Source organism: Rattus rattus, chromosome 10 (assembly GCF_011064425.1).
Source record: "Rattus rattus isolate New Zealand chromosome 10, Rrattus_CSIRO_v1, whole genome shotgun sequence".
NCBI lineage: Eukaryota > Metazoa > Chordata > Mammalia > Rodentia > Muridae > Rattus > Rattus rattus.
The window spans coordinates 69,625,169-69,647,706 of NC_046163.1; the positions used below are offsets into that span (position 1 = coordinate 69,625,169).

At 40.2% G+C, this 22,538-nt stretch overlaps 1 protein-coding gene across 4 annotated transcripts in view; it reads right to left on the reverse strand.

Annotated features, from left to right (window-relative positions):
* Positions 1-2,732: 2,732 nt before the first annotated feature.
* The window catches only part of Dtl (denticleless E3 ubiquitin protein ligase homolog), a 37,485-nt gene continuing 17,679 nt past the window's right edge, over positions 2,733-22,538 (reverse strand). For all 4 annotated transcript variants that reach the window (XM_032915483.1, XM_032915485.1, XM_032915486.1 and 1 more), the window contains 6 exons: positions 22,285-22,389; positions 18,243-18,355; positions 14,100-14,189; positions 10,994-11,129; positions 4,274-5,103; positions 2,733-3,218 (listed from right to left, as the gene is read on the reverse strand). In XM_032915483.1, the coding sequence (XP_032771374.1) occupies positions 3,120-3,218; positions 4,274-5,103; positions 10,994-11,129; positions 14,100-14,189; positions 18,243-18,355; positions 22,285-22,389 (1,373 nt within the window). In that variant the 3' untranslated portion in view covers positions 2,733-3,119. The remainder of the gene's footprint in view (positions 3,219-4,273; positions 5,104-10,993; positions 11,130-14,099; positions 14,190-18,242; positions 18,356-22,284; positions 22,390-22,538) is intronic.

Here is a 22,538-nt window from a genome sequence, read left to right on the forward strand (position 1 = left end):
ATGGGTGAACTGAAGGGCTGCTTCTTGGTGATGTGCGTTCTCGTGCTTGTCATCGCTGTAGTCCTCATTTTTCTGACATGTAATTGGGCAAAGAAAGACCTTTCCTGCCTACAGTCTGTTATGATTGATTCCCAGACATTAGCCCACACCATAGGGTAGACTCCCTGCTGAGTCAACATGAAGATGTACTTTCATGAATTAATGTTTAGATGATTCAATGATTTTATAGAATTCTAGACTTGGTTCAAATAAATTTAGGAAGTTAAAAGATAGAAAAGTCTTAGGAGATGGTTTTAGTTGTTTTGCCAGAAAGATATATACGAGCACAATGAGCTCTCACACACTAAATAAAAGCACATAAATTGTACTATGAAGAAAAATAGTCTTGGAACAAATTAATGATCAAGGAAAAACTTTCATTTATTATAGGTCAGGCCCAAGGATGAGGCCATGGGTGTACGCTGTGATAAAGTAAGGTCATGTAAACTATTGCTTCGGACTTAGGAACTCAAAATGAAACACTGCTTTGAACAATGTCCTGCTGTAACTCCCTCATGGAACATTTTATCTACGACGCACTTTTTTTCTTAACATAGGTAACTTTTATCTGAGAAGCTATATAAAGGCTGAGAAAAAATGAAGCCTGACTGTTGGGGCTGTGCTCCATCCACCATATGTGTGTGTACATATACATGATGCAGGCATATGTGTACATATAGGTGTGTACACTTGTGAAATTGATGGAACTGGTGGTTAGGCCTGCCGAGTGTGTATGCAGGACTTCTCCTCTTTTGTTTCTTGTCTGCTTTCTTAAGAGTTCAGTCTCCCAGGCACTCTGGCTGACCCAAGTAGTTAAGTTTCTTTTTCTAATCCCCTGATGCTATCTGCAGGAATTAATTACCAGAAGTTATCAGCTTTTAGTCTAGCCATTTTCTTATTCCACCTCAGTTTACCTGAATGTCAAAGCCAGTCTTTGATAAAACATGGAGCTGGAACAGTAGCTCAGAGCTACATCCTGATCCATAGGCCAAGGGGTAGGGGGTGGGGAGTAGAGGAGAAAGACTGGGCCTAGCATGGGCTTTTGAATCCTCAAAGCTCATCCCCAGTAACACGCTTCCTCCAGAAAGGTCACACCTCCTCATTTTTATAATCTTTTCAGACATTTCTACTTCCAAGTGACCAGTCATTCAAATGAGACGATGGGGTCAGTCATTCTTTTCAAAGCAGAACGCCAAGTAACCCAAACCATCTTAAACATTCAAGGTTTGATGAAATAAAACATTTATTAGAACCTCTTTCTTAGATTATACCTTTGGAAACAAACACATTTTATTCTACAAGCAAGCAAAAGGGACTCAGATAACTACTTCCTTTTGTGTGGATTGCTTTCAGGTCACTGTAGAAAGCTTAGGAAAGGACACTATCAGACAAGGTAAAAGGCTTATTATTCAGGGTCAGCTGAAAGTCACACGGCAGGGATAATCACTACTTCGTTACACATAACCTTGGACACTCATCTGTGGACTACTTTTCAAGCACAGCCTGGAGTTCCTGACAGCCGCTCACCCCAGCTTCACCTAGCAGTGCCTCCAGACACAGACACAAGTCATCCGCTTTACTGACCACCACCACCTGCTCTCAGAGCAACAGATATGCAACACTATTGGCAGTTCTGCGTTATTAAAAATTCCTTCCCACTGCCTACTGCTCAAAAAGCTAACATCACTGCAGACATCCAGCACTCAGTGAAAGCCACTCTGTGTGTGTGTGTGTGTGTGTGTGTGTGTGTGTGTGTGTGTGTGTGTGTGTGTGTGGTCTGACTGTAATCTGACTTCCTTTAATTTTTTTTGAATAAAATTACAGAAAACCAATGCTTATTACTTAATCTCAGTTTGGTTTGTTTTATAAGCTTAATTTACAATCTCAAAGGACTTAAAGTTTTTAATAAAAGATTTAAAAATCATAATAGAAATAAAGTTTAACCAGTCCCCAGAGATTTGAATGGAACAAACTCTGTCCTAATTGTAAGGGAATGAATGCCTTTCTCAAACGTAGTTTCTTCCTCTCCAGGAGTCTGCAAAGGGAGGCATGATGTTCATTTCATGAGGACCCACATGTAGCATTTAAGGCAGAGGCTGCAGAATTTCAAATACTATTTAGAGTCAGCTGACACACTCTGTGCACTGTCTAGATAAAGTGCTGTGTTTATTTTTTGCTTACCAATATACTAGAGAGCCAGTGCCTTTTGAAAAAAGAACAAAAAAAAAAAAAAAAAAAAAAACCCAAAAAAACCCAGGTTCTAGATTTTCAGTTTTATAGTATCGTCTTTTATAAAAAACACTAGTAAGAAATTACTTTATCTTAAAAATCTAATGGCATTTTAAAAAAAAGTCACAGACCTAGAAAACTGAGAATTACACTTAAATGTAGACTCTGGTTTTAGTGTATACTGATTTTATAAAGAATCCCTCTCAAGAAAGTGCCTCCCCCACACATGAGTGATGCTGGTTTGTAATAGAAATCTGGTAAAAAAAATATGGGACCTCCCCAGCTTTCATGGAAACAAACTCAGCTCTCTGTTGTTTTCTCCTATGTTCTCCAAAGACATGACATTGATCACCGCATTTAAAATAATCACGACCTCAACTCAAAATACGGTCATGAAAACAGTATGAATGTACTCCATGAATATCACATTTTCATACAGTTTGAGAAACACACACACAAAATATAGTGAACAAATTATGTATTTCAAATAAGCTCACGATTGCTTAAGGCATCTACCTTCTGCAGAGGATGACTTCAGACTGGCCTCACAGACAGGCCCCTATGCTGGACTAGCGGACACTCTCCAAAGCCACAGAAGCTTGTCTGGCTTTCTGCATCCATGAGCTGGATGTGGTTATCACAGACTGCAGAGGACAAGCCGCCCCGTGAACTGGAGACAGCACTCACCCAGGCTGCTGTGTCTATACACAGTGGGGTTTGACTAGGTCTGCCAAAGAGTATTAGAACTTTTTTCCAAAATCAAAACATGACCATTTTCTTAAAGACCAGATTTTAAAGGCTTTTAAAAAAATCTTTGTAGACCCAAGTTCATCAAACTTTGAGATTAGAATTTATAACTCAGTTGAATGTTCAGGACTACAGAAGTCATCTTGAGTCTTTCTGCGAAAATATGTGCATATCTTCCTCATGGAGTTGGGGGTAATGGTGACCTAGAAGAAAACCAAGAGTTAGAGACACCCCAAGTTAAAGTTCCAAGTCCTCATAGCAAGTGTCTAGGTCCTAACTGCCTTTCTCTTGAGCAAATCAAAATCAGCCCCTCAATCGATATAAGATGTAAAACCACCAAAACCAAAACAAAAAACAGAACAAAACCTAAAACTTAAATAGACACGTGAGGGACAAAGGGACACTGATGACAAATTTTTGGCTAGGAGCACAGAAGAACACTCCTACTAATGTCATTTTCTGTAGCAAATAGCTGAAAATATATCCCTATTCCCTGTCCCAGAAGCACAGGCCAGGTTAAGGACATTAAATGGGCAGGACACTTGCACATTAGGACTAAAGACGCCTCGTTTCTGCCTCTAAGTATGGACTGGGTTCCTCTCCATCCTCCTCTCAACTCAGAGCAGAGCCGTGTGAGCCCAGGACTTCACACTGAGGGACAGCAGTAGCTCTCCGCCGCCCTGCTGGTGCTCTGCAGGAATCACCCAATGCTCAGCCACTTCTGTCTGTACCAGGCTTAGGCTTTACAAAGCTCACCTATTTCTGCCACAATAATTAAATGTCATGTCAGTCAATGAACAGTGAACCTTAGAAATAAGTGTTCAGAATATTGCTCTATGCAAGACAACCATAGACTTGAGGGAAAGCTAACAAATAAAAATAAATTAAAAACCCAAGGATTCTGTAATTTAATTGCTTCGAAATATGTAACTTTCATTTTGAACATAAAATGCAACTACAAGCTGAAAATCTACTTATGGATGTTGGCAAGTCTCCCAAGAATAAAATTTACTTAAAAAAAAAAAAAGCCATACTGTCTACCAGGAGAGATATTTTTGAATCACACTTTGGATGGTGAAAGGAAGGTTTTAGTGAGTCAAGTAGTAAGACTGAGGAACATGAGCAGATAAAGGGATTAATGGACTAATGGCTGTCGAATAATTCAGCACAAAGCTATTAATCTGAGTCCAGACAATCTTGAGAACTGCATTTGGTCCCCTTCAAATAGGACATGCATCCTCCCACACTGTAGGCTTACCGGGCCTGGTGACGTCTTTCCACTCTGTCTTCTGGAACTGGGTGTCTGGGATGATGGACTTCTTGGGGATGAATTCTCCGCCTTGTGTTTGGCTGCCATGGCCAACAACCAGTTCTTATTCTCTGGGGAGCTATTCTCTTTGCCCACCATTTCAGATCCTTCTCCACAAGGTCCCAAAGGAAGAGGCAGTGGTCCACAGCCTTCAGAAGCAAAAGGACTGACAGGAGAAGGGGGCTCTGAGATGCTCGTGCCAGTACCTTCCGTCTTGCTTGATTTGGTAGGACCCGCAGAATCTTGGCTAAGGACTTCCTGGGTGCCGGAAAGGCAGCACAGATCCAAATGAAGACTCTCCACTTGGCCGTCAAGCTCAGTGACACAGTTGCAACTCTTCACACACTTTTGTTTCACACTCTCCAGACAGCTCGAGTCGAGACGCCTCTTCACTCTATTTCTAGATTCAGAGCAAGCATCTGCTTGTGATGACTTCTGGCTCACAGGAATAAGGGCTTTTCTTGGAGATGAGATCTTTGTCTCAGAAGCAGGTGGAGTGACAGGTGGTGATGAGGAAGGTGTTCGGGTCACCCAGTTTCTAAGTGACATCTTGAAAGATGAGGGTGGCTTGGGAGACACAGAAGAGCTGGAACCTCTTCTGCTGACTGGAGAACGGGTCGTGACCGGAGTGGTTTTGACTGAGAAGGTGGGGGTATTTGAGGGAAGGGGGAGGTCTCCCGCACAGCTTGGAGTACGAGCTGATGAAGGAGAGGAAGCAGATGGGCTGCACTGGGACCTGGGGGCTTTGGCAGGGGTGCTCAGGCTATTTGGTGCCGATACTGAAAATGAAGAAGAGCATGGAAATCAGAGAGCAAATGATATCCGAGTCTGGATTTTTCATCAAGGGACACATCTAATGTCATCTAAGGATTGGCTTGCCGGTAAATAGATAGCTAAGATCATTCCATTTCTACCATACCCTCCTAGCACTTTTCCTCCCCATGTCTAACTGCCAGCTTCCTAAGCCCCTGATGTAAAAATATACATTTTACAGTTGTCCCTTTTATCCTATGAATTTGGGAACAAACGTGACATTCTGACATATACATACATTGTAGAGTGATTAAATAGAGCTGACATACTCTATCACCTCCTGAGGAAAACTTATCAATGTATTCCCAGCAGTTTTCAAGTATATCACTATTGCTAATTGTAGCGACCATGCCAGCTTTCCCATGTTTCTGCTTGTATGCACACAAAACTTTATATCCTTTAGATAATTTCCCCCACTTGTTGATCTGCTCTTCTCATAAGCACCTGGTCATCACCATTCTATTCTGGATTTCTTTTTTTTCTTAAAGACAGGGTTTTACACGTAGCCCTGGCTGTCCTGCTCAAAGTCAAGATATTCACCTCCCTCAGCTCCCAAGTGCTGGGACTAAAGGTATGCACCACCACACACTCAGTTCTCCTTTAAAAAAAAAAAAAGGGGGGGGGGGGCTTATGGGTGTTTTGCTTGCATATGTTTGTGAACCCTATGCATGCCTGGAACCCTTAGAGGCTAGAAAAAGGTGTCAGATCCCCTGGAAGCAGAGTTGTTAGGCAACAAGTGGGTGCCTGAATTTGAACCCAGGTCCTTTGGTAGAGCAGCCAGTGCTCTTAACCACTGGGCAATCTTTCCAGCCCTATGTTATTTTTTTAAGACAGGGTCTCGGGTTGAACAAATGGTTCGGTGGTTAAGAGTGCTTGTTGCTTTTCTCAGAGGGCCTGAGAAAAGTTTTTCCCCAGTATGCATGTTGGACCCACATCTGGCCACTTACTACAACTCCTACACTAGGAAACCTGACACTTCTGGTCTGCACAGGCAACTGTATGTAGGTGACATATACTCACATACATAGATAAAAATGAATCTTAAAAACAAAACAGTTTCTCATATCTTTATGACAGAAGTATGGAGAAGGAGGAAGAAGAGGATGAGGAGATGATGTCTTCTTCCTAACTCTAGTCTTTATTTTAGGCTGAGGAAGAGGGATCATGAGTTAAAGGCCAATTAGGGTTACATAGTAAAACCCTGTTTTAAAAAAAATCTGATCCCTCCCTCCAATCTAAAAATTCCTCATTAAGCAGTGTTTTACTGTTTATAAACAACTGTCTTTATTTTCTTGTGATCACACTTAGCATATGCTGATTCTGCACCTTGGACATTATGCATAGCCTGCAGTGACTATGTGAATGCAGGTGTTTCTTCTACGCACTGAGAACTTCCTCTGGCTATATACCCAAAAGTGGGATTGCTGGGTCATATGGAAGCTCTATTTTTAATTTTTTAAAAAGAAATTGCTGTCCCATTTTCCCAAAGCAGTAGAAATAACTTATAGGAGCACTGATAGTGTACCTCCTCACCACATTTGTTACCCTGTATGTTAGTTCGTTTTGGAACAGGGTTTTACCATATTCCCAGACTGACCTTAAATTAAGGATTTCCTTAACCTTCTGGGATCACAGGAGTTCAACACCATGCCTTTTAACAGCTGAGGTGGACTTGTGTCATTGTGGACTGAATTTATATCTTCCTTCGACTAGTGGCATGTAACAATTTTTAACATGCCTTTTGAAATGTCTTCTGACAAATGTTTACTAGTAGCATTTTGCTCATTTGAAATTTTCTAGGCTAAAAACATTTTAACATGAGATCCTGTCTCTTTTACTCTCACATGAATGCAGGGTCCCACCGACATTTCTGGCAGTACACTAAGAAACAGGTGCAGTAACCGTAAACATGTAGCATGGTGCACTGTAACAGGAGTGCAGGTTGTTAGTGCTATCTTAGTCCTACATTACGTGACACTGTTCTTGTGAACATCTGAAGGCCTCAGGTTCTCCAACACAAACGCACAGACCTAACACTTGGCACAATCACTCAGTAGTTGCCTTGGGCTGACCCACACAACTTATCTCGTCACATCTGTGAAGGGAAACATCTTATCCTCACAAGGAGTGATATAGTGAGGTTATCAGCTTTCCGGCTTACTTTACAAATGGCTACTCATTTTCACAAGTCAAAGAATGCCAAAGAACACTCAGAATTCAGCCCCTGCTCTTTGGAAAGCAAATCAAGCTTGTTGGACAGGTCTGTGTCCTAATTCCACACACAATAAGTATTTCCTGAGAATCCTTACAAATTTTATGCTTCTGCCCTCATAAACTCTAACAGCTAATCCTGTATTTTTCACTTATTTTTGAGCTTTCCAAATTAAGTAACAAAAAAAAAAAATAAAATAAAATAAAACAAAACAAAACACTGAAACACTGCTACATTCTCAGTCACAGTCTTTCTGATAATTACTAAATTTCATTTACATGAAAGGTAAACTTAATGGACTGATAGAAAATGTAATTTAGGCTGAAGAGATGGCGGGATTGGGAGATGAAGGTGGTGGCTCAGAGCACTGGACTTTGCAGCGTACCTAGGTTCAGTTCCTAGTATTCATGTCTGTTAACTCCAGTCCTAGAGGGTCCAACTCCCCTCCTCTTCTGGCCTCTTCATATATACACGCAGGGAAAATACTCATTAAAAAAAAGAAAACCAAAACAAACAGAAACAAAACAAAAAAACAAAACCCCAAAACAACAAAAATCAAAACAAAACCCCCATAAAAGTATTTTTAAAAAGAAAAAGTAATAAATCACTCAGCAAAAATAAAGTTTTACAAGTGTTAAAATAACCTTTCCTCACTATTTTATTATTGTCTTGAATCAAAGTTTTTTAATTATTAACTTTTTAAACATTTATTGTGTTTGTGTGTGTGTGTACATGCGTGCGTGCTAGAGGGTATTTTGTGGGAACTAGTCTCATCCTTACCATGTGCATAAAAAAGTCAGGTTGTCAGGCTTGGTTAGTGCCAGTAAGGCATCTTGATAGCTCAAGACAAGAATTTGATACTTTCCCTTTAATTTTTGTCCTTAAGCAAGTGCTTAGGCTTGTCTAAAGTGAATTTGTTCTTCAGTAAAGTCATAGGTGGAAACATCTCTGCCCTAAGCTGCTAGGAAAAGGATGTTGGCTCCAGGATTTGAACACAGACAGTATGGCTATGGCAAGAAGCAGGAAGCTGTCATTGGCTGTACTGCTCAGTTCAGGTTGATAACCACCTCCTCCATTTAAACAGCCCATGTATGTATTGTATAGGAAGTCCTGAAAGACTACATGTCTAGCAACATACCGAATTCAGTGGGGTGCATAAATGGGGTAAAGAATAGTTATCCAAGGGTTTGATTTAATTTCATGGACTGTTAGAAAATGTAATCTGGGCTGAAGAGATGGTGGGGGAGGCGGGGGTTAGGACTACTGGCAAAACTTTGGGCAAATTAAAATTTTGTTTTTAAGTACTACCTAAATATCAAACGATGAAATCCTAGAGCGAAGAATCCCAGCAGGGTAAAGGAAAACAGCGAGCCTTCATCAACATTCTCATTTCCTGTGTTTGTACATGCCGACATTTACCATGTGTTTATTAGCACATGCAAATGCACATGCAGTTTAAAAACCCAACCATGCACTAAGGATCATGCTACCTACGCATACATGTTGTGCCCTTGCTCTTCCTTTTCTCGTTAACTGTTTTTCAGAACTCAGGTGTACTGCCCTCTCTAACAATGTGTGTTCACTTAATGACCCACTATTTTTTATTTAACTTTTGAATGTCAGTCTTTGACAAACCATGTGTGAGGTCTGATTGATTACATGTGGCCGGCTAAGCTGCTGTTCTGAAGACTTTTCCCTTCTTCTCTCTGGTGGTAGAGATCAAACACAGGGCTTTGGACAAAGTAGACAAAAGACTGCCACACATGGAGCTACAACCCTGCCCTACAAGCAAGACTCCACCCTGGCTTCTTAAAGTCAGTTCTTTCAAAAACTTTTAGAGTGCACTATTCAGCCTGTAGCTTCTTTATAGTCAAAGGAGAGCCACTTGGACCAACCATTCAGTCTTCTGCATATACTTCAGGATCCTGCAACAGGACACTACTCACTGCTTCTCTCGACAGCTTCACACGATCATACCCTCTCAGTTCATGTGTGTTTTGGCCCCTTCCTTGCAAGGCAAAAATCCCCATGTTTCAAGGATCTGATAACATTAACTTCACATATAGCTGCCCTCTCACAGAAGACATGGTTCCTTAAACCCTTCACTGATGTAGCCAGAAGAAAGGGTTATAGGATAGCTATCAGATCATTTTTACATCTGCTTCCTAAGCTTGACAGTGAGACCAGGAGGGGGACCAGGACTTTGTGTTTAGTAAGAATTGTTAAACAATGTGAAACTTCATGGCTGATAATGGTAAGGTGCTGACGGAAGCACCAGGAAACTGACAATAATTACCCTGATGTCTAATCAAATGACAACAAACACCTGAGCTTCAATAGTCAGAGCTCTGTATCTTTGCCATTAGGATAATCAATCATCTTGTCATTTAATGCCTAGACCAGAGCATCTCAATCTTGGCTGCATAACAGACTTACCTAGAACTTTAAGAAACCACAAACAGTTGATCTCCACCCACTACTTAAAAAAACCCATGAGTGGCAAAATATAAACCTTTCAAAAGCTCCACAAGTGGTTTTGATGCCTAGCCCAGACTGAGAACCTCTGGCCTCAACAGTGCTGTGAGATCTCTGTTAAAGAAACAGTAATAGAGCAGGTGCTGGCTGGAGAAGTAGGTCAAGGGGAATAAGGCTGTACCTTGCAGTTAGTATTAAGAAAGCCAGAGAGCCTGTCTGAAACTGGGACATACATATATAGCTAGTTAGACAGATAGATAGAAAGAATGAACTTGGCAAAGTAGAGGAACACAATTCTCAAAAAACCTGGCAGTGTAGGTAATTTGGAAGTTGGCTTATAGAGTGCAATGGCTGATAATACAGGAGACAAGGTTAGGCAGGCCTCAGACACACTCTTCCTGAGACTGAGGGCATGTGCTAGCTATCACACATCACAGGTTTGATGACTTTGGTCATCATGAACTTCATTGCTGCTACTACTACTACTTATTGCTGTCCTTACTCCTCCTCCTCCTCCTCCTCCTCCTCTTATTGCTGTCCTTCGCTGCTTTAGCGCTCAGAGCACCAGAGGCAGAGGAGGCATGTCAGTGCTCTCCTGCTGCAGCACCATCGCCTCGCAATGCTGTGCCTGCAACAGTACTCCAAATATCCACATGGCTCACCAATTCACTTACCTAAGTCAGTGAGGCCCTCATAGAAACATTTGACAGCAATTGCCATTCTTTCCTCTCACTATGCTAATAAGCACCTCCTGCTACTTGATGTGTTTTTATCTGAGATTTGAGTCTTCTGGTCATTGCTAAACAAAACTAAGAAGAGTTACATGACAGCCCACAAATATTTGTTAGCTAAATCCATTACTGTGCTTTTCATAGATGATAAACAGAGTCATGATCAGGGTATTTCTTTAAGAAATGCCAAGGGCTGGAGAGATGGCTCAGCAGTTAAGAACACTGACTGCTTTCCCAGGTCTTGAGATCAATTCTCAGCAACCACATGTTGACTCAAAACCATCTGTAATGCCCTCTTCTGGTGTGTCTGAAGACAGCAACAGTACTCACATACCTAGCCTCCCATAATACTCAACTAATGAAACAAACCAACAACAAAAACCAAAAACCTAACAGATCAACAACAAAAAAACCTTGGAGTATGCATGCTATCCTTACCTGGGCCGGTTTTCACTTCCTTTTTCTTCTGAGAGGTCCAACCTACTATGGAATGTTTATCACCTTCTGGTTTCTCCTCTAGGCCTCTGTTCAAGCGCCAGATTTTTAGTGTATTATCATCAGAGCAGGTTGCAATCTAAGAATGAGGAAAAGAATGTGAAGTTCCAAATAAAGTTTCACAACAAAATAAAAAAAGTAGATATTGGCTGAGGCCTCATGAGTGGTGACTAATTTTCTCTGCTGTAATATAACACAACAGATGACATCTAAAAGATCATCTACTTCTATCCCTTGTTACAGAATTATTCTAGATTTCCAATGTCACAAATGCTGTTAGCTTTTTACATGCACATGTGTACCAAGGGAGGACAGAGAAGGACTTCAGATTCCATGGGAATGAGGTTATAGATGGCTGGGAGTTATCATGTACATATGTGCTGGGAACTGAGTCTGGATCCTCTGCAAGAACAGCAGAGGGCTCTCTGTCCAGTACACTATTCTCTCCACAGCTACAGCCTTATAGCTACAGGCTCACTTCTTTTTGGTCTCTAAAGAAGATGGGCAACTCACATCTTTAACTTAACATAACATGTAATTATGGTTTCCTTTTAAGAAACGATTGATCAATATATAACAATTCTACAAGTTTCTTCTAAATTCTGCATGCTTAATCTTATTGCTAAAGCAAGGAGAACATTTCCCAGGTCAGACATAGCCTGTGCTCCAGCAGTCCATGACAAATGCAGTAGAGCCCCTCTCCTCAGAGATGCTCTTCCAGATAGGTAAAGGAGAAATCTGGAAAAACAAAAGTTCACTAGTCTGAAAGAAGTTAAAAATAACCTTTGCCCCTTTAAAAATATCTGACCATTTCTGATCATGGGCCCAAGCCTTTTATGGCAGAGAAAGCCCAGCTTGAAGAGCTAAAGGCAAATGGCCACTAATGCCAGAGCTGTTCCCCAGCATTTGTTTATACAATTTCTCTATTTCAGTCACTAAACAGAAAGGAAAAAAGAACACACGTTCTTTTAACTTGTGGCCCCCAAGAGACTGGCAACATTTTCCTTCCCTTACTGGGAGGCCAAAAGACATATTTTACTCAACAAAAAATGTTTGGAACTCCACAATTGCTCTATAGTGACAATAATCATCTGTAGACACCTATTGTACATCTGCTTCTTTACATTCTTTATCTTATTTAAAAACCCTTTAAAGCTGGGCACAGTGACATACACCTGTAGGCCAGGCACCTGGGAGGCTAGGACAGGAAGGCAGTGAGTTTGGAGCTCTGAGCTGGACAGCAGCAAAATAGTCTCTCTCAAAACCAAAACTCTACAATTTTTTTTTGGTCCAAAGTATAGTGATGAAATGGAAAACATGGAATTCAAAATAAGACCTCTATTCTTGAATTAAAAAAAAAAAAAACAAAAAACCTCAACTTCCCCAATTCTATGCTTTTGAAAAATTTATCTTAAATTAGTTTTAAAAGGAGTGGTCACTAGATGAGTGTAGCTAGTCTTGTCATTTCTGAGTCTTTTCTCATAGGAAATATAATAGTTGGGAAAAGTTGGCATAATTAAATAGTAAAAAGCGGTTTATCGGGGTTGGGGATTTAGCTCAGTGGTAGAGCACTTGCCTAGCAAGCGCAAGGCCCTGAGTTCGGTCCCCAGCTCCGAAAAAAAGAAAAAAAAAAAAAAAAAAAGCGGTTGATCTTAGTTAAGTTCACGTGGTCTGATAACCCACATAAAAAGCAAGGCACGTTACTAGATCCTACATAGAGTACTACAGTAAAGAGTTTAAGAAAGGGCTGAGTAAACAAGGAGCAATGCTGTAAGGACATGACAGTGTCATGATAAAGTCCGTCCTTGTATTCACTTATAAACCAAAGCGATGGAATAGCAAGACAAACAGAACCCTAGGAAAAACATGCAGTTCTGAAACTGCTCAGGCTGCCAGTGCCATGGGTCTGAAAGATTAGAAAACTGAAGTCAAAACCAAGACAAGCAACAAAGCTTCCTGTATGTGAACACAGCTCTACCTCTGGCCCCGTGGCTACTAGTTTCTGATCCGCTTCTAGCAGTTTAGCCTCAGGTAGGTAACTTGCCTGGTTAAGACTTGACAGTAAGCACTGTCATCACTTTGTAGCAAGTAGCCAGCTGTTACTATTAATGTACACTAGGAATATGTAAAAGGGGCAAGAACTTCCAACTCACCTGAATTCCATTTTGTTATTTTCTTGACTCTCTTCCCATCTTCACTTACTGCTCTGAGCTTTAGAGGGTTTTATGTATGTGTGACTAGGGTATGCAGGGGTACACAGAAGCAAGAGGAAGGTTGGGTATGCTCCCCATAGCTCTTCTGAGACAGGGCCTCCCACTAAATCAGAAGTTCATGACCACTGCAGCTAGGCAGGCTAGCTGGCCATCAAGCTCCTGGAATGTTCTCATCTCCGATTCTCAGCGACAAGTTATAGGCATGTGCAGCTATCTGAGCCTTTAAAATTGATGCTGGAGATTTGAACTCAGGTCCTTATGATTGCATAGCAAGTGCTTTTACCCAAGGAGCCATCCTCTAGATACTTTATTTTTTCATCTTAGATTTGGTTTTAAAAATTTTTTATCTATTTTTAATTGTGTTGTGTGTGTGTGTCTAAGCTTGCGACAGCAGGTACACATGGAGGTCAGATGAGTTGGACCCCCTGGAGCTAGAGTCATGGGCTGCTGGCTGTGAGTCTCCTGATGTTGATGTGGATGCTAGGAACCAAACTCAGGCTGACCTTCTAAAGAGCAGTGTTTGCTCTTAACTACCTAGTCATCTCTCCAGACCTTCACTTCAAATTTTAAGATTTATTTTCAATTCAAAATTTCACTCCATATTTAAGAAAAGGACTGACTTAGTGAATTAGAAATCTAGTACACAATAATTTCTCAGATAGTAGAGAAAAAGCGGGGAGAAAAAGTGTGTGTTGTGATGCACATGGGATATACATTCTGGTTTCTTTTAAATGTCTGAATGTGAAAGTCTGTTTTATTTTAAAAAGACCACGGGAAATGTGCAAATCTAGGATCCACCTTAGAAAATCAGTTCTGATGAAGTCTCATCCACAAACCTTGGTGAAGTCTGATGGACACCAGCACACAGACGTGACTTCTTGAGAATGACCCAGGAGTACGGTAGGAGGATGCCATGGCATGGAAACCTAGCCAGACCAAAGAGAGCAAGTTAGCAAAACAATGTTTGCTCCCCCATAGAGGCCAGAGCCTCCTTGACTATGTCTTACGCTTTAGGGTTGTGGATAAAGTCAGAGCTGTCTAAGTTCAACAGTCAGAGACCAGACTATGAGCTCAAACAGCAGCTGGTTCTCATAGAATTCAAATTGCGGCCACTGAGGGCTGAAGTTGAGTTCCAGGTACTGCTCTTCAACCCAGTCCTGCTTTTACACAGTCCAGACACATCTAGATCTTCCATAGCCAGCCACTTCCAGGACTATTAGAATCAACTGAATGCTGAAGGTACCGGAATGGGCAACTAGTTATTTTAGGATAAGAAGAAAGGTTTACTTTTCTGCTTAAAGCAAGACACACTGACTATGGCCAAAATCCAAAGCATCATCCTTTCATTTTGAATTGGATAACCTTCGATTTGAAGGACGGGACATGAGCTACAATTTATACTTTTTCATTCCAAATTTTCAGTTAATCTGTTTGAAGGACAATATAAAATTTCCAGAGAAATCTCACCACATTTTAATGTATTAAGAATTTAGATTGTCAAGTTTTGTGTCTATCACTAAAGATCCTGCTTTCTTATCATTGGATGCTTTCATTGATAGGCACTTGATAGCAGATAGCATTGTACAGTCAATTTTTTCTAAAGCTATCAAAACCTTTTAAAGCACACAGAAACCCCAGCGTAATAAAGAGTACAAGCTCACTTGGCTATTATTAGTACATGTATTTGAAAAGCAAGGTGCACTGTGAACACAGCCCCTACTTTCCTGAGGCTCTGAATCATGGGTCATTTGCAGGAAGGAGGCAACTTTGACAATGACTAAGTCAGCTTAAACTCTTCGGATTACAGCTAAGAGAATCCACACTGGTTCATGGGTTGTCTAACTCCTTTCATTACCACTCTTGTCTCTGTTATGAGGCAGATATATAATGACAAAATTGCAAAAACAAAGACTATACCCTAATTTGCCTCGTTTTATGTCTTAACACACACATAGATCGTTCCTACAATGCCGCAGACTGTAGGTGATTCTTTCACAGAAACATAACTTAGGAAGGATGTTAAGATTGTCTCTTACTATCCCAGCAGCCAGGAATTCTTCCTTTCTATTTGTGATGACCTTAGTCTGTGAGGCCTCTCTTTACTCAGGACTCAAAGATGAAAGGCAGAGGAAATCCTCACACCCATGCAAGCATCTCTGGTAAAACAATCAGGTTATTCTATGACCCTGCTCATTCCTTAGTTTCTAAGTTAGAGTCTACACTGAGGAGAACCTAACTGTATATACAAAATAGTAAAGTTTTAAGAATCACATGACCTTTTCTTCGATATATATTCTTAAATGAAAATATCCTCCAGCAAAATCATACAAAGGGTGACAGCAGAATTTTAATAATAGAACCATTCTGAACACTAAAAATGACCATCAACCGGTAAACAGATAAAAATGTTTTGCCTATAAAACAGAACATTCTTTCACATTACAAGTACTGTAGTAATGTGGAACTTGTCCAAACCTGAAGAATATACTAAATGAAGTCAGATACAAAGTACTACACATTATGTGATGCTATTTATATGGAGTGTCTGCAGTAAGCAAACATCCATGGAGAGAGGAAGATATAGTGACCACAGTGGATTATTAGTGATGCTGGGGAATCAAATGCAGGGCTCTGCATGGCTGAGCAAGTACTCTAACACCTTAGTCCTCTACCCGACCGTAACCTCCGTTTTGGTAAAAAGGGGAAGGAAAGAAGCCAACTGCTGATAAGGTCTTTGTGAACTTTGGTAACAAGGGCTTGGACAGCTCAGGACTATCTTAGGTATCTTACTTCAGGACTCATTTTTTCAGGAATTTCAAATAGCTTTGAATTGATTTTTCCAATTAAGTTTAACATTAATTTGTTATAAAAACCACTACTATAATTATTTGATTTCATTTCTTCCCCTTTGAGTAGGAAGAAAACAAACTATTTTAAAGTTAAAGCACTTTGAGTACTTAAGCATACAGGAAAAAAACCCATCAGCACTTTTTCTGAAAAAAAAAAAAAAAAATCTCCTTACTATGCCCAATTGGAAACCAAATCTAATCTTTATTTTTGCCATGAGATCATTTACACTTCCTAAAGTGTCAGGCTCAGTGTTCCGCCAGTCAGCGACAGAATGGCCATGCCAAATGAGTTTATTTATATCCACTTCAATACTACTCAGTGGCTTTATCAGAAACAGACAGGGGAAGAGAGGGTGGAACAAGAGGTGGGAAATGAAGAACGTTGTCTTTTTAGAATGCTGTGCCTTAGTATTAAGAGTCCACAGATTTAGTCCATTTTCCTTTAGGTCATTCTCTTCTGCCTTAAGATATAAACCTTTGTTTGTTCTCTCCTTATGCAAGGGCGTAGACCAGATGCAGTGAGAGCCTAACCTAACCCACTAGAGAAGCAGTAGCAGAGCTAACCTAACCCACTAGAGAAGTAGCAGAGCTAAGACACCCCAGTGGCTGGGACACTCAGTGAGCGGGAACCCTGTTTAAACTCCTCCTCCTTTAATAATGGAAAAGAGAAACTGAGCCATCTCACTGGGTAAATTCAAGTTTAGGAGCAGCAAGCGTGCCAAGATCTCAAATATCAGGGCCTGCACAGTGAGCTATGTGCAGACAGGCAGAACATCCTGTCTGAACCATGTCATCCAGTGGTGACGTAGAACCAAACCTGGGAATTAAGTAAGAGTCATCCACGTATGTGGTGGTCACAAGATCTCTAATGGGCTAGAAACCACATCAAGTGCTTAGTGTGCACCACCTCAATGCTCACTAACCAAACACAACATTTAAAAAGGATCCTGTGCTAGAGAAATTTAAAGAATTAGCAAGAAAATTTGTATATCTATTTACAAATATATATTTAATTACACACATAACCATGTATAATTGTAATTAAACAACTTATCTAAAATGGTTTAAAACAATGGTTGATATATATGTATTTTTGCATGAATACTTTAATCTAGCACTTATGTATGGAATTGGCCATTCTATATTTGATATGTCTAAATTTTCAGTTGGTGTTTTTCTTTCAGAAAGAAATCGTAAATGACAGACTTGTAGAATGAATGAAATTCTGTGACTAAGTTGGGAGTTAAAGTAGAGAAATAAATGAATTAAGACAGTGAGGGAAGAAACAAAACACAAAGCAAAACTTTGAAACTCAAAATTTTAAATATATAAGAAGCATTTGTACTAGTAATACATGAAGAGGCAGTTTAAAACTCCAGGAAGAATAAAGAAAGCAGGTAAAGGCATTTTTGTAAGATGGGAGTCTCAAATACACACTCATAAGAAAAATCTCATTAGAACTCCAGTAACCAAGATGCGCATTAGAGACAGGCCCAATACAACCGCCTTGGCCAGAGTGGCATCTCCGTCTCAAGACTGTCACAAGAAGCTGTCTGTGGGGACCATGTCATTCTTGCAACTCCAGGGTAAGAATCACATCCTTCTGCACTTCCCTAGGACTTCTTTCCATTAACACCAGTTAAGTTTCTTGGCTTATGGCAGTTGTTTAGACTTTGGGTATGTAAAATATGGTTTTTAAGAAGCATATGTCCACTTAATAAACAGTAATGGGGAAATCTATAAAGTAAGAAAATACTAATACTATTAATTGTATTAAAATACCTGTTAATAGCCTGAAGGCTAGATATTGCTGTAAGAAAAAAGAATAAGAAGAGTTATTATATCAACAGTTGTGAGCAAGTGTTTGCATGACTCTATGATGGATAGTATGATACCCAAGTTTCCAAGAAGCAACAGCATTGAAGGTATTCAGAATTCTCCATCTCCTGACAACCTGTCCAGCAGGACACAGAATGCCCCCCAACCCTGCACTTTTTTTTATTCATAAAAGTGCACAGCAAGAAGCGACCTTGCAAACACTTGGTGGGAAAAGCCAGCAGCGTGTGCTTGTGCTGCGTGACCTCACCCTGGACCACAGCCTTCTATTTGTGTGGGGATTTGACAACTCACCTTCCAAATGTAGGCAGCTTCATCACTTGAACCACTGATTAAAAACTGGTCATCTGGACTAAGACTTGATTTTACATAAAAGGTAGAGTTCTGGTGTCCATTGAAGACAGCCACTGCCAGGGGAGAAAAACCCAATTACTTGGCTGCCATCATTTCCCGTATTCCAATGAATGGAAGTGACTCGTACAAAACACACAAGTGTTATCACCGTCTCAACTTATGTTACCTGACAGGGAGCCAAGTGCCGAGACAGAGCAAACTAAAACACAGATTAAAATAAGGTTTGCATTAGACCCAATCTATTTAACATAGACTTGCTATGGAACTGACCAAATGTCATATGGCAATGTCATGAAAAAGAACGCAGGACGCAATCCTACAGTAAACACAGCCCGTGCCTATCTCAGCATCCTACAGGGTTCTCTCCATTGATAGCGCACTGATCTACCAACGTGAGCTTCTTGAGGGTGCGTCTCACTCTTTCTAGGCTGTAGTGCTTTAAACAGAATAAAACTTCAAGTATTTGTTGCATGAAAAGGTAAAAACAAGTGAAAAGAATCATTTGAATTATGGTTGACATGCCTTAGTTTATTATTTTATTTTTATTATTATTAATTTTTGTTGCTTGGAACTCAGAGATCCACCTGGATTTTTTTCTAATCTAACTACAACAGGCTGAATGACAGATGGACCCAGAGGGACACAATGTATGTTCATCTGTAAACTGCTTCTTTAGGTTTCTCACGAGAGACAGAAACAAATAACCATATCTTGTGCTCTTGAGACTACTGGCGTCAGAACACTTCTAGAAAACTTAAGCTTAGTTACCAGAGAATTTAAAGATAAAACAAGAAAAAAATCTAAAACAAAACATCTGAATGCTTCACAGAGGGAAGGAGGCAAGAGTGAGAATTTCAATGGCTTTGCTTAAGTATCACAGAAATCCATACCATTTAAAAAACACACTGGGAAAACAACCTTTGTGTTTATACCTTTTGAACAAAACCAAAACGTGGGTCCAAAGAGATGGCTCAGAGTTAAGAGCACTGGCTGCTTTTCCAGAGGACTTGGGTTCAATTCCCAGCACCTACACCACAGCCCAACAATAGCCTTTAACTGTACATGCGGATATAACACTCACAACTCAGCACCTCACTGGGATAGACCTACACAACAGCTTCATTCTCACACTGCTTCAAAGCCGGAGTTAGTCATCTTTTGCATTGAACTATGAACGAAAAATTATAAATTGAATTTCCTACTCACCCTATTTTTGTTTTTCTTTTTTTTCCAAAGATTTATTTATTTATTTAACATATACACTGTTGCTGTCTTCAGACACACCAGAAGAGGGCATCAGATCCCATTACAGATGGCTGTCAGCTACCATGTGGTTGCTGGGAATTGAACTCGGGACCTCTGGAACAGTCAGTGCCCATAACCACTGAGCCATCTCTCCAGCCTGTTTGTTTGGTTTTTAAGACAGAGTTTCTCTGTGTAGCCTTGGCTCCTGCACTCTACATGTAGACCAGACTGGCCTTGAACTCAAGAGGTTTGCCTGCCTCTGCTTACCAAGGGTGTGATTACAGGTGTGCACACCACTGCCCTGTTTTCATTGCCCTCTGCTAGTCTAGGAAAAGCTGGTATGAAGCACATTGCAAATGTTTCAGATATAGCAAAAACTTCTAAAACCCAATAGTTGCTTTCATTATAATTAACTCACTTTGGTTTATCATTCTGAGGTGAAGACAGTCTTATTATTCAGCTTAAGAAGGCCTTGAACGGGGTTGGGGATTTAGCTCAGTGGTAGAGTGCTTGCCTAGGAAGCGCAAGGCCCTGGGTTGGGTCCCCAGCTCCCAAAAAAAGAACCAAAAAAAAAAAAAAAAAAAAAAAAAAAAAAAAAAAAAAAGAAGGCCTTGAACTCCTGGTCCTCCTGCCTCAGTCTCCTAAACACGGGATTGTAAGCATGTGGTAATGCCTGGCTTCAGCTTAATTTTTCTATGCTAAACTGAACATGGGATATTAGCAAATTACAACACTGTGAATTGAAAAAAATTCACAAGCATAAAGTCCTTGTCCTTTACAAAGTCTTGGAAAGTAGTTACTAGGTATAACTGTTTATACATACATTTAACTCTATTTTTTGACACAACACAAGGTCTCTTTATTATGTAGCCCTGGCTGTCTTCAAACTCAGAGATCCACCTAGCTCTGTCACCTGAGCACTAAGCATGTGCCAGTACACCTAGCTAGCATTCTAAGCACAAATCTATCCAGAAGAACTATTTTAAAATTGCAGAAAGGCAAACTAAACTCAAGACCCTTTGGTACTATATTATAGGAAAGTATACATAAAATAGTATTCACTTGATAATGAACCAGGATTAGATTTCAACTTATGTGTGTCCTGTGAGCTGGTCAAAGATACCAGGTGTCTTCCCTATTATTCTATTCTATCTCCAACCTCAGACAAGTCTCTCACTGAAGCTGAAGCTTACCAATCCCACAAGACTGGCTGGCTCTAAGCCCCAAGCGTCTCCTAGAGCTTCCCTATCAGAGGCTACAGTGTGTGCTGTGGTGCCTTTTTTTGCCATGGGTCTAATGATCCAAACTCAGGTCCTCAGGCCTGTGTGGCAAGCACTTTACCTACTGAGCCATCTTTCCAGGTCATAACGTATTTTTTTTCTTTCTTTCCTTCCTTTTTTTCCTTTTGGCTGTACTGGGGATTGAATCTAGATCACCAGATAAGTACTCTACCAAAGAGCTAGACTCCCTAGCTGATTTTGTCTTTTGAAAAGGATTTGAACAGTCATGCCAATTATGGTTATTGCTACAAATCATGTAAGCTGGCCAGGGGAAAATATTTAGAAATTTCTCTAAGAGTACAACCAAAATGATCCAACTCCATAGAATTTCAGGATTTCTTGTTTATCAGCACATTTGGGAACTAAATGGCTCTGGGAATGGGATGTAAAATTCAAAGATTTTTAACCAAACCAAGCTATACTTGAGGAAGAACTATAATACTAGTACATATGTAGATTGCTTAAGTAACTGATTATCTTAAAATAATTCAATCCCCAATCCCCTTCTTTTAAAATCTACTAGTCTTAAGGATCAGATTCTATTCTTATATCCTTTAAAATCTACTTACTTAGAAAATTTCTCCTGCATATTTATATACCGTGCACACGCCTGGTATCCAACACTGAAGCCGGAAGAGGGCATCTGACCCCTGTGTGTACTGGGAATTGAACCTAGGTTCTCTGCAAGGGCAGCAGGTACTGTTAACTGCTGAGCCTCTCCAGCCCCCACCTCTAATTTTATATTCTTGAGAGAAAAGAAAAAAAGGTAAGTTTAGGGTGGGGGGACCACCTCAGGAACAAATGAGAAAGAAAGAACCTATCCGGGAAATCTACAATCCTCTAGTTTTAAAAGGATAAAAGTTGAGAACAGTTTTCCTTACGTTGTGAGTGTATCGAATAGAAAGGTTAGGATAATCTTACGGGGGAGAGAGCTGGCTTAGTGGTTTACCGAATTGGTTTTTACAGAGGTTCCAGATTTGATTCCTAGTGCCCATTTGGTGGCTCACAACCATCTGTAACTCTAGTTCTAGTCCTGTAACATCCACAGACATCAGGCATGCACTTGGTACACATACACGTAGGCAAAAAAAAAACAAACAAACAAAAAAAAAAAACACAAAAAACCCCTCATACATATAAAACAAGTAAATCTTAAAAAAAAAAAAAAAAAAAAAAAGAAAAGAAAAGAAAAGCCCTGAATCTAGACGAAAGAGCATGGTTCAGGAGCCTCACTGTCCACCACATACAGTAGGTTCTGCTCACTTGTGAAATGGTCATCGGAGCACACACTCAAGAAAACACCACAGAACTAATTAAAAATGGCAAAGTCCTCATGTGGCTAATGTTTCTTTCAGGAAAACAAAACAAAAATGCAACCCACTACTGAATTATCATTAACAAAAGAGCAAACAATAGTTTGCTGACCAGAGACCTTGAGTAAGTAACTAATAACTTACGTGGAGAAGTCTTTAAGCCAGTCATATTGAACATATAGATGTTGTCATCTGTGCAGTTAGCAAACAGAGTAGAGCCAGTAGAGTCTAGAACCAAACTTGAGTATCCTGGGAAAAGTTAACAGAGTGTTAGTGAGGGCAAAGTGTGGGGCTGAAAACAGTTCATGCTATAAGATAATTCTGTTTCAAAAACATAAAGAAATCAAGACTATATTAACATTTTTATCTTTACATCAATATACTTAACTGTGTCTCAA